General features: G+C 40.3%; 2 protein-coding genes across 2 annotated transcripts; both read left to right on the forward strand.

Annotated features, from left to right (window-relative positions):
- The first annotated feature begins 85 nt into the window (after positions 1-85).
- On the forward strand, positions 86-6,598 carry LOC5505149 (phagosome assembly factor 1). The gene is made up of 17 exons (XM_032373576.2): positions 86-290; positions 424-506; positions 688-771; positions 1,494-1,537; positions 1,717-1,796; positions 1,917-1,996; positions 2,442-2,545; positions 2,756-2,868; positions 3,037-3,113; positions 3,580-3,636; positions 3,786-3,869; positions 4,100-4,182; positions 4,506-4,552; positions 4,663-4,712; positions 5,225-5,283; positions 5,599-5,671; positions 6,078-6,598. Exons 1-17 carry the CDS (start codon positions 227-229, stop codon positions 6,141-6,143), a joined length of 1,248 nt encoding a protein of 415 aa, XP_032229467.1. The 5' UTR covers positions 86-226; the 3' UTR covers positions 6,144-6,598.
- Positions 6,599-9,800: 3,202 nt separating this feature from the next.
- LOC5505175 (serine protease 23) lies at positions 9,801-10,940 on the forward strand. Its single transcript, XM_001625977.1, has one exon. It carries the CDS (start codon positions 9,801-9,803, stop codon positions 10,938-10,940), a length of 1,140 nt encoding a protein of 379 aa, XP_001626027.1.
- Positions 10,941-12,971: the final 2,031 nt, after the last annotated feature.

Consider the following 12,971-nt stretch of genomic DNA (forward strand, 5'->3'; position numbering starts at 1 on the left):
AAATAAGAAATTATTTTGTACGAAATTCTGTGTTTTCTGCGGTCACATGATAAACGGTCAGCAGGTTTTCGATCTTCACAATGCGCTGCGCATGTAAACAATAACAGTGGCTCTTGCAGTGTCCAAAATGGCGCGATGATGTCAATTTTTTTCTCGAGGAAAAGACTGCAAAATGGCATCGTAGACACACAAAATTCGAGGTGAAATCACCAGAAAAGCTTGCAAAATGCTGGATTTAGAAGTTGTGCCAGAGCGATCGCTTGGAAATGAGCAATGGGAGTTTGTTTTGGGTGAGTTTTCTGTTGAGAAAAAATGATATTGCGTTGCTCCAATTAGCATTTTTTTTAGATATTTTGAAGCTCTTTTTCTTGCACAATTAAAAAGGTTTATAGAAGGACTCTTGAATTTTGTTTTTGGTTTTAGGAATGCCTATTGCTCAATGTGTGCAGATTTTGAAGCGACAATGTCGTGTCATTCGAAATGTTCAAGTGATGTATAGCGAGGCGGTAAGCAAGTCGGATATGTATCTTATATAATCTTTCTCTCTCTCTCGCTTGTATTGTATAATTTCCAGATTTTGCAATTAACAGCCAGTATAATACAAATTCCACTTCTCCGTCACGAAAAGTCTTGCAGTATGGATGCATCCAGTACGGTCCAGTATTTGAACTCGGATATTTTTTTTAGAATCCTCTAGCCATGGATCTTGTGTTGAATATGCCAAATGATGGGATCAGATTGGTGTTTGACTCTGTTGGACAGAGACTCAAGGTAACCTTTCCCTTTCATGATAAGATGAATGCATTGCTATCATCACCATCACTACTATCACCATCATCTGTAACAGACACTTAATTTTTAGTTTTGAAAAGCCTTATGAGATATTTATTTTCTATAGTCCACCTTTAATGTCAAATATTAAAAAAACTGTAAAAGGTTAAATATGAAACCCTTGTTAAATAAAGTGTATTGTATTGTATTGTATTTAATGCACATCCTGGTTTCTTTCTTCCCCTATTTCCCTTTGCTTTATTTTGATGGTGTGGGGGAGGGGGTCATATATTTCCCTGAGCCAATTGTCTGGTACAGGCCCTTGCCCAGTATTTGAATTGCATGGGGTGAGGCTTTGTTCCCAAATATATCATACCAAACTGCTAGAACTAGCCTCCTTCCTGTCTGTATTGGGTGTAATTTGTCTGTCTCTGGTTGGACCCTAGGGGTGCCAATGTAGCCTTGGGGGGGGGGGGGGGGGTGGAGAAATCCACTGAACAACTGCTAGCAACTCAACCATCTTATTCAAGTTTTATGATTTGTTATAAAAAAGAAAGTTGGTTTGTAAAGGTAGGTTTTGTGGAAGGGATCTATGTTTTTCTTTCCATGAAGTTCCTTGTGTACCTTTTTCATATTTTGAACCAAAATCTCTGAGATGGGGTGTGGCCTACTGGACTGCCATTAGATTCTCATGAGATAGATAATCCTTTTCTTACTTTCAGATAATTGAAGTAAACAACATGAGCAAGGTGAAGCTGAAGTATTGGTAAGTGATTTTTAGGGAGAGGGATGGAAGGTAATTTCTAAGTCAAAATATTCAAGTTTATTCTGTTGTAAAGCTTGCTGAGAGATCATACAAGAGAGGGGCTTTCAACTTTGTGTGACCTAATCAATTTTTTTATAACATATGTATGTTATTGTCATTACTGTTATTTTCCTTATCAGTGGGGTTCACTTCAATTCTCCACAAGTCCAGCCCACCATTGAACAGATTGACATGTCATTTGGCGCAACTCATCCTGGTGGTATGTTACTGAATGTGATTTAGTATACATAAGGTGCCACCTCCTTGTTATAACAATGTGATTTAGTATACACAAGGTGCCACCTTCTTGTAATAACAATCATGGGATTTATTTGTGTAGTTTATGATCCAAGTCATCAGCTCTTCATCCTGAACTTCAGAGGACTATCCTTCTCATTCCCTATCGACTCGAAATTTGAGGTAAATTAACTTACTTGTGGTATACTAACTTTGAATGTTTATGCTATGTTATTGAAATGAATCAACACCCATAGGTTAAGATGGTCTGTTTTATGGCTCGTGTAAAAAAAGTTTCGCCAGCATTTTGAGCATTACCCTTTGTCAGTTTTTTCACTAAAAAACAAGTTGCAACAAATGTACAATATTTGGTGTTCAAGATACTAGAATGAGGCCCCATATGCTGTTAGTGTGCTGTGTTCCTTTTAAGCATCAGCAAAACTGCCCTGTTTTCACAGAGGCAAAAAAGTAATTTCTACCTTTTGTTGATTTATTTCCCTGATCCAACCATGCCTATGCAGTCCACATAGTTTTTCAGCAACTTATCGGTATATAGTTTCTTATTCATACCATATGCTATATAATGTCTCAAGCTTTTTTCTTATTTGTTTTCTTATTTTTATCTCAGCCTTACTACACGCATGGCCTTGGCTCCCTGAAGTTCTTATCTGGTGCATCACCAACTGTTTCTCGCATGTCAATCTACCATGGCAACAGCATAGCTGATGCAAAGTATGAACCTCTTTTTGACAAAGAGAAGGGTCATACATTTCTATCATGGACATCCGTGGGATAGTAATTGTGTCTGTGATAAGTAGGGAGAGCTCATTATGACTTTTCAGTCCTGTCAGTATTTCAGTTTCACTAGCTTAATTAGAAAAGTGTTTCATTATTTTCTTTTTATATTTTTATGTAAATGACCTGATTTTTTTGTCTTTACAGGGCACCACCACTTCCCCTGCAGTGTTTCCATGGCAACTGTTTTGCCGAAAGTGTTGATGTCATCAAGGATGGGGAAGATGTGCAAGGACTGAAGTTCTTCTTGGTTGCAGAGGGTATGAAAAACATAATGGTCATCGTCGTCATTGTCTTGGTCATTGTCATCATCATCAGCATTATGTATATTTATATTTATCATATTTCCAATCCCAAAACCCTAGACAAAAAATAAATTGCCAATAATGCAGAATAGAATGTCGTTTTTATGCTCCTTTTTTATTAAGGTATGGGCCCAGGAAAAATCTTGGAGTTGAGGAGAAGAACATTTGAGAGGACAGTGATGTTTGGAGACTCCTGCCAGGTGTGAAGAAAAATAACAAACAATTTTTGTCTTTGGCACATCACCGTTTTTCCACCTAAAAACGGTTCATGGGAGGGCCTTACCACTTGGCACCAGAATAATAAGTTAAGGCAGCCAGTAGCCAGGGGAGGGGGGAGGGGCTGAAGAATCGTCCCACTCAGCGTGAAGGTCTGCTCAAATGATAGAAAACTGTGTACCATTGGGAGCTAGGACGAGATTAAGATGGTTGTCTAAATTGATACATGAATCACTTCACTTGGCTGTGGGCCAGAAGTTTAACTGAACTACAAGGGTGTGACATCCCCTGGGAAAAAGAAACAACTTAACTACTTGGTATCAAGAAGAATGATTTCTTTTTTCCTATTTCCTTAAATATTCACCATGTATAGGCAGGAGAGATGGTTGAATTAGGCTTAATTTGAGTGAAGATCAGATGATTTATTAAAACATTTTTTTTTCTTCTCAGGATGTGCTTAGCTCGTTGGGGTCTCCTTGCAAAGTTTATTACAAGGCTGAAGATAAGGTAACAGCCTTCTTCTATTCTTAATTTTCTCCAGCCAGCTTGACCATTAGGTCTCTAGAACAACATCAACAAAACAACACACAATAGTATGGCGGCTACAACTGTCTATTATTTATAATGTGAGCTCAAGCCAATTCTCTTTTTTTCAGATGCGAATTCATGCTCCATCTCCTCACAAACTCGCACCATCTAAAACGTCTGACTACTTCTACAATTACTTCACACTTGGAGTGGTAAGTTACCATTGCTGCATTCCCATGGGTGACAAGTATCAAATTCTTATAGTTTTCCCATAGTCAGAAGAGTGCCACATTTTCATGAGATTAATTTTTATTGAAGAGTTATGTACTGTACCAATGATTACTTGACGATAATAGGAGTTTTTCCTGTTAATTTAATCATTGTAACATTTAGTCAGATACCTCTTTTCATTAAGCGAAGTGCGTCAATTTTCTCTTTTTAGGACATCCTTTTCGATGCGTGCAGCCATATTGTTAAGAAATTCATACTTCATACGAATTTTCCTGGGCACTACAACTTCAATATGTAAGAACAGTTCATTATAGTACCCTCCTTTAAAGAGGTCTCTGTCACTCGTTTTGAAATAAGTGCTACAGTGACCTCTTCGAAGGCCAATGTATATATTGTACCCGCTATAAGAATGTGCTAGGCAAAATTCCCCAGCTTGTGTTTATTTTATCTTAAACTCCCACGAAATTACCGACATGTCAGACTGATTTCGCCTCACCTTTCTCCCCTGATTTCGCCTTACCTTTCTCCCCTGATTTCGCCTTACCTTTCTCCCCTGATTTCGCCTTACCTTTCTCCCCTGATTTCGCCTTACCTTTCTCCCCTGATTTCGCCGTCAGGTACCAAAGGTGCGAGTTCAAGATCCAGATATCCCGAGATTCTAAAGGTACGGCCAGTCCAACCTTCAGCTGTTGTAGCTTACGTATAGGAGACGTTAAATCCCTCGTCTCTCGGATTATGATTTGGCACTTCATTTTCCTGTATTTGATTTAACAGGGTCCGTACTTGATGAAGACACACCCTTTGTGATGACTCCTTGTAGTAAGGTATACTATTGATAGTAATTTTTGTTTCTTTACGACGCGCGCTACCGTGACCACCTTGTATAAACAGAAATCTATGTGTTACAATGCGACGCGCGCTACCGTGGCCACCTTCTATGAACAGTTATCTACGCGTTACAATGCGACGCGCGCTAGCGTGGCCACCTTCTATGAACAGTTATCTACGCGTTACAATGCGACGCGCGCTACCGTGGCCACCTCGACTGTTTTGTAAAGTAGGCCAATAAGGATTCGAGAAACCTGCTATATCATTCGCATAAACTTTATCTTCAGTGCACATCAGATAATGGCGGAGCCATCCTTGTTATGTCAACCGTGACTCTCTCAAGCGATTTGGCTAGCTTTCTTAAATTTTGACATTTGGTCATGGAAGAGCACATTGCACTATGACAGGCACCCAGGGTTCTGTGTTGCATCATGTTGGCAATACTAAGAAGTGGTACTTGAATATCTTCGTTGATGCGTCTTTAATTTACCCTGCGTTCTCTGTTCAGTGGGACAGTGTGCAGGACTATCTTGGGAAGCCTCTTGAAGCCCCTGTTGTCCTGAACAGGTAATGTTTATTAGTAATTTATCGAAGAGTAAAAATGCGCTAAAGTCAATGGGGTCAAGCTTTTTTATACTTAAGCACATTCTTGATATGCTTAGCAAATAGTGTCACTGTTTCCGACTTTTTTTACTAAGAACAATGAGATTTCTTCCATTTTTACCTTTTATGGCATACGTTTTTTTTATATATAATAAAAATCTCACCAAACGCACATGGCAGGTGTGGGAAATAATATCTTCCGCTCCCTTCGGATCGCCACATATAGGCCAGTAATATCCCAAGCGATCTAACAACACGTCTTCTGTCTTTACCGATTAGGGCTTCATCGACCAACACGACCAACCCCTTTGGATCAACATTCTGCTACAATCTACAACACATGGTCTTTGAGGTGAGTTGATATTCCAATACTACCGAGATAAATCATACACAATTCCGAACACGCCAAATTCGAACATACAAAACTATCTGACTTTTTGACACTTAACCCAATAAAAATTCCCTTTACACCGTCCTTCTGCTTACAGAATGTTATCAGAAAAGTATTCTTTCTAACGCGGGGTAAAATGTTGAACCCCAAAAAATTAATGCGACGTTTTCTACGCCCATAGAAAACACCAGGCAAAGTTTAAGAAATACATTACACCCCCCCCCCCCCCCAAAAAAAAAAATTATAATAAAATATAATACGTAAGATCTCCTTCCACGTTACACAAATATACGATTACACCCCCCTCCCCCACCATCACCACCACAGGGACCCCGAGGATGCGTCTGATCGTGATGTGTTTCTCCAGGTGATGCCCAATAATCACGTGGCATCGTTGACTCTTTATCAAAGTGGCAATGGGAAGCAGCCGTGAGCATGCGCAAAGCCAGCAAATGCTTTCCGTCTTCTAGTACGCAAAGAGAACGGCATCTTCACTATGACAGATGTGCAACCGATGACTGTAAATAGTTTTACATATCTATATGGTTTTAATAATATCTATATTTTTGTAATTATATCAGAGATTTGGAGGACTTAAAGCCGCATTGTCACCAGTTTACTTCCGGAGGTCCGTCGGAAACCTCAACCGTCAAAAGACAAAAGAATCTATTAGAATCCGCGCTATAAAACGGGCCATCCGCTCTAAATTATCACTCAAATCCTCGAAGAAATTTCCAAAGGACACAATGCTTTTAAAATTTTGAAATATTTTCCGCAGTTTCCGTTGAAAATCATCAGAGATTGTTACGTAATCACCGGAAGTAAACTGGTGACAATGCGGTTTTAATAAATAATAAAGAGATGAATAATAAAGAGATACATTATTTACTCATGGTATCTTCATGCTCCACACGACTGGAAAGGCCTGGCTAAACTAGGAGACACGTTGAGCGCAACATGTAGCGTGCGACATGTCTCCTCAATGTTTTCTAGTTTAGCAACTGCCAAGAACATTAAGCACGCGAGATATTTTGGAGGGCGCGACACGAAACTATCCGAGAACATTTTGTCACTGCTACAAGATTTGGCGCGCGCTACATAGCCAGTAAAGGAACTGGCTGTGAATGTTAGCATGAACGGTGGCATTGTTCTGTTCGAGCTTTTGCTGAGAAGGGAGCTTTAGAGTTGATATTCGGCTATTGAGTCTTTTACACATGTTCCACATGAGGTTTCCATGTGAGGTGACTATCAAAAGTCGCCCCCAATACCCGCGCGCTGTTGAATTGCGCGATGGGACAACCATTTAAAGTTATTGAAAGAGAAGGTTTAACCAGATTTCAAAATGTTCTTAGCATTTTAAAAGTTATTTCAGTTCTAATTGGTTAAGAAAATAGCGAAATGAAAAAGAAGAAACTAAAGAATAAATGTAATGGAGGAACTATCCTATACCAGCAGTTTCATCTTCATATGCGTGTGTTTAATGCGTGTTAAAGACAACAAAGTTTATAAGCGAGCAAATGCTGGCGCGACAAAAGATGACGTCATTACCGAATTGACTTTCTACAATTAATATATTTTTTACGAGGGTAGCATAACAAACGTACAAGTAGTCTATCTTATGTTCTTACTATTCATGTTGTATATAATCTGAAAAACACTATATAAAACGCACAAAGAAGATACAAAATGGGAAAAAAGATTATTACACTGTAAAGTGTGACAAACTGTTAAACTACACATGACTAAACGGACAACTAAAACAAAAACTGACAACAGGTAACAGCAAAATATAAAGATAGTATATTTTACTGCGCATTCTAGCCCACAGCTCTACCACGGTGTAAAAACGGTGTATTGTGCACGAGCTTTTAAAACATTTTTTTTTACAAAAACGTAGGAAGAAACCACCGGACAGCCTCTACCTGCTGGTGTGCGTCGGACCTTGTAGTCTGCGTCGACAGTTGATTAATTAATAAAACCTTTGAAAGAAAAAGTCGACAACAACGCAGATTTATGTTTTTGAGGCCAATACCTGCCTTCTTCAGGTTATAAATAAGTTACAGTGGCATGTTACAGCTAGTATATGTACAAAGCAACCGCGACCCCATCCGCCACCACTCTAACCCTATTAACCATCTTCCTTAAGTTACTCCTTACTCAATTGCTATCTTTATCTTTTGTTAGTTGATCATCAATGAACTTTGTACATATACTAGCTGTAACATTCCACTGTAACCAATTTTTAACCTGAAGAAGGCATGTATTGGCCTACCGAAATATCGTTCTAAAAAACATAAATCTGCGTTGTTGTCGACTTTTTCTTTTATCTTTTGTTTGATAGAACGAATCAGTCTAGAGAAGAACGCCTGGTGAGGTCCATAGTAGTATTTCACTGTTCCGGTTCAATTTTAATAAAAGTCCAAAATCGGCAACCTTTGCTCTCTAAAGTGCCCCCCACCTCACCCCCTCTAAATCTTTTCTAAAGCAAATCAAGGCGCCTCCATCTAGTGAGCTGTTTGTTAAAGAGCTCTTGTCAGCTGCACCTTTGTTATTATTTTTAAACAGCATTGGAAGACAAATTTGGAGAAAAAATCTCGAAATAACCATCAAAACATACAATCTTATGTTCATTCGCCAAATTCAATCGAAATCATTACTTTGCTTGGATGACAAAATGGTGGCTGGAAGAGACTTTTTAAAATTGTTGAACTAATAAGGCACATAATTAAATAAAATCAGAATAGTAGGGAAAGCTTTAATCAAATCTCTGAAAACCCAATAACCGGTACTCCCACGTACGAAAAGAGGACGGCAAAACACGGATTCACAAACGTGGTCTAATGATGGAGCTCCTTAATTAAGAAATATGTTGATGATCTGCCGCTGAGTTACACGTATTTTTATCATAAACAAAACAAGCACAAAACAATGTTTTGGTTACTTTCGTTCATTATCATTTATTCGTAAACTTCAGAGTTTGGTCAATTTTCACCAGAAAAGGGACCAATATTAAAACTCGCGTACAGCTTGAAAAGGTCTTTGTTTTTCCACCCCATTAGGTTTATCTGCTATCTAGAATAAGCATGTGATGTGAAAATTGCTCTAAGGGGATGAGTCACGCGGCATCACACTGAGCCGTTCGATGAACTCACACATTTGCAATGGTGACACGGAACACTGACTAATAATAGAAAAACTAATATTTCCAAAACAACAAAGTTGCCTGATTAAAAGTTGGTAATGGCTTAAAATCGACGATGAAAGCAAAGCGCTTAATGATTGACGCGTGTTTGACGGGATCAGTTAACTGGTACAATTTATGGACCCTTTCATTTAAATCCTGCTGTAGGGAACAATTATGACAAAACTTTGTGCCATTTCCGGCTGTAAACCCTACCATGCGGACATTTTTAAATGAAAATGGTTGATTTCATGCTAACTATTATCCCCTGGAGTCGCAGTCGTGCGCAGAAACACCCACACAAACTAACAGAAAACCTCTGACAGCCTAACGGTGCAACGGTGTACGTACGATCACAAAACTAATCATGATTATTCAATTTACGTGCCGATTCGCAACGCTTTTAGTGTTAAATGCACTCAATTGATATCAGTACTTCCATCGTTATTCGACAAAGAGACTGATCGCTATTAAATGGATAGGGAAACTGCTTCAATAGCACCGTTCCTTTTTGCGTAATCTAACCGCAGAATATTCTCGATAATCATTGCTCGCTCTATGAATCCGTCATAACCACTCATAAAATTTCCACCTCACAGCCCTCGCAAAAAATCTGCATAACTCTTTGATTACTAGAGTATATCAACTTGCTCATGTACAAATCTTCAAACATGGGCTTGAAGTATTAATTCATTACAGAAACTATACGCACCTGCAAGCTAGAGTTAATAAACACAAAAGCGCGCGCGCTGATTGGCTGGGCGCAGAGATATGGACTGCTTATTCAGGCAGTAAGTTCACTGTATAGTTTAATTTTTTGCCGCATGATGCAGTCAGAGGTAAACATCACATTGATTCAAAAGTTCGGACCGAGCTAAAGATCACAGTCAGAGTCGACACTCAAAAATCATGAAACTGTTCGAATTTTTGGTCGTGTGGTTATCGATTTACTGCGTTGATCGTCGAGTTTCGTCACTAAGTCTGCCTAGCGCTGTTAAGCCAGGGCTTCCGATTAAAGATGTGAAGACGATCTTTCTCGGAAAGGCAATGTACGTGGAAAACCCGCCGCATAATGTACCATGGAAATTACCGACCGAGGTCGTCGCTTATGAAAAGTCGACGAAAGCAGTCGAAAGGTTCAACTACGAGACGTTTTGGAGAGACGGAAACCTGACCTTGACGCTAGTAAAAGTCGAGAATACAACTACGGCTACGAGGCAAAGTGGAGAGGGCTCAGGAAACACGAACACTAGTGACGACCCCGAAGACTTTCTCGACAACGACGAACCGATTTTACAGAAAGACATCGAAGCTGTCGTCACCGATTTCTCTCGACGTCGACGTTTTCGACGTCGGATCTTTGGCGCCGATACACGACTAGAGATCCCGATTCGAGCCGTGCGACGAACTCCGTTTTCGTCCATCGTCCACATCTCTACCGGATGTACCGGAACCCTTATTTCTACAAGACACGTTCTCACGTCCGCACATTGTGTTCACGACTCCTCAGAGTACATCATCAGCGCAAAAAGCGTTAAAGTCGGGTTCCCACGAAAAAATGGCAAAATTCGTTGGGCAGGAGTAGAGTACATCCGGGTACCGCAGGGATGGACACAAGAGCGTGACGTCAGTTTTGATTACGCTGTGCTGAAACTGCGTCACGCAAGTAAACGCGTGACCATGGATCATGGCTCAATGCTACAGACCCGAAGGCATATAACGTCACACTTCCTGGCGTTTCACCAGGACAAGCCGAGCAACTCCATGTGGTACTCGTATTGCAAGGCTCGGCCCTTGAACCACGTGATCCTCAGTCGCTGTGATTCCAAGCCTGGTAGCTCGGGAGCCAGCGTATACGTACTCTCGCCAAAGCCTAGCGGAGACGGAGTCAATCGGATCATCGTCGGAGTGCTCTCGGGTTCCGGGACCGTCCGATTCAAGAACAAGAGAGATCGCCGGTTTAACATCGCCACCAAGCTCACGCCACTAAAGTCTGCTCAGATTTGTTCGTGGATGAAGAACGCGGGAGCATGCAATACGCGTGCGTGAGATGCATTTGAATCCACAATTAATCAAACCCCCCTCTTAACTAAAAGCCTACACATGTCAGGCTAGCAGAGGTGACCTTTCCCTTCTTCTTTATGGCTGTCAGCTAGACAAGACTGCGCTACTAGCGCAACAGGACTAGTTACCTAAAAGAATTATATCGTACATAATCGATGGCGGTTTCTGGGTGATACTATTTTTTAACTTTACTGAATTATCCACAAGTTTTTTTTGTTTACGATCAATTTTTGTTTTGTTTAAATCCAGCTTTTATATCATATTTTGTGTCAAAATGATATCAACTCACTGAACTCTCTCCATATTTTCAATGGGGCATCTATGTACAGTATTGAGAACTACTATTTTGAACTTTTTTGAGAGAAAGAAAGAACGTATTTTAGGGATTTTTGGACAAAGGGATAAGGAGGTGAAAGAGGGGGAGGCGAGGGTGGTTGAAGGTTGGGACATTGTACTCTGGCTCGGTATCGATGAGGAAAATCGACATACGACAGGGGCGGATACAGGAAATAATGTGGATTGGGTGAATACCCACCCCACCCCCCCTTTTCGAGTAAAAAAAGTCACTTTGTTTACAAAATAAATGTCGGAGGTACTACTGTCCATGCGCCTTGCCTGCTTTACTTTGCTGACGCGACGAATCCAATTAAACGTAAAGTATGTAAGATCTATGCGACCTACCAAGAACCACTGGATCAGTTATAAGCCGTCTATTCGGCCATCATCCACCTCCCATTTTGAAATCCTGGAACCTCCCCTGTACGATATAACAAGATTCATATGGTATTGCGACTAACTTCTAAAGAAATAAGAGAGGAGATTATAACAGACAATACAAAAGATTACCACAGATTCAGTGGTTTCTGAAGTTATTGAAAAGGGTTTCATCTGCATGATATGATTGCTGGTTGACAAACATACGATTATCCTGTTTTACTTTTGACATTTTATTATTAAAAATGTATTGTATTCAAATGATCTATTTATATACAATAAACTCTGTAAGTATATATATATATATATAAGATATATAAGATGAAATAAATATGTATACCCAAAACTTGTCTGATGTCTTGATATCAGTTTGTTTATAGTCGGTATACCTCTTCGATAAATTCTAAATAAAAATTTGAGACCGTCAAGAATTCAAAATATATTGTCTCGTTTTGGGTGTAGCGCGAATACAACCAAACTTTGGGTGTTGATTGACAACGCGCCATTTCCATACTTTTTGGGGTCAAAACTACGAATTTGATGGACTTAGTCGCTAGGCCTCATCGGTCCCAAGGGGGGGACGGTGCGGGCATACATAAGGGAGTTAAAATCAAGCCTACGTATTCGACCGACTAGACTTGACAGACCGAAGGCCAAGAAAACGACAGCCAGACAAGCGAGAAGACCGACGGACTAGACAGACCGACTGACTATAGACAGATTGACGGACTATAGACAGACCGACGGACTTTAGAGACCGACGGATTTAGACAGACCGACGGACTAGACTTGCAGACGAGAAGACGACAGACCGACGGACTAGACAGCAGACAGACCGACGGACTAGACAGACGAAAAGACTGACCGACAGACTATGGACAGACCCAAGGACCGACGGACTATAAAGACGGGAAAACAGTTAGACGGACTAAAGACAGACCGACGGGACAACAGACGAGAAGACATAATGAGTGACTGTAGACAGACGAGAAGACTGACCAACCTGTCAGACATACGATAAAACTTGAAAGACAGTTAATACAAAGACAGACGACAAGAAATAAACGGCGGACATTCAGACCGACGGAAAAATATGGGACAATTGACCGTACAGTTGGAACAAGCGAACAAAAACCCAACGAAAGAACAGAGACTGGAACGATAGCTTAAATTCAGTGCTTTGCAATGTCATTGACCCCTCCCCCTATCGGGATGATTTTTCCACACTCTTTGTGTGACAACACCGTCAATAGTTCTGCATTGCCTTGGAATGACATCATGGAATACCTTTTAGCCTCTTAC

This window comes from Nematostella vectensis, chromosome 13 (genome assembly GCF_932526225.1).
Source record: "Nematostella vectensis chromosome 13, jaNemVect1.1, whole genome shotgun sequence".
NCBI classification, from domain to species: Eukaryota; Metazoa; Cnidaria; class Anthozoa; order Actiniaria; family Edwardsiidae; genus Nematostella; species Nematostella vectensis.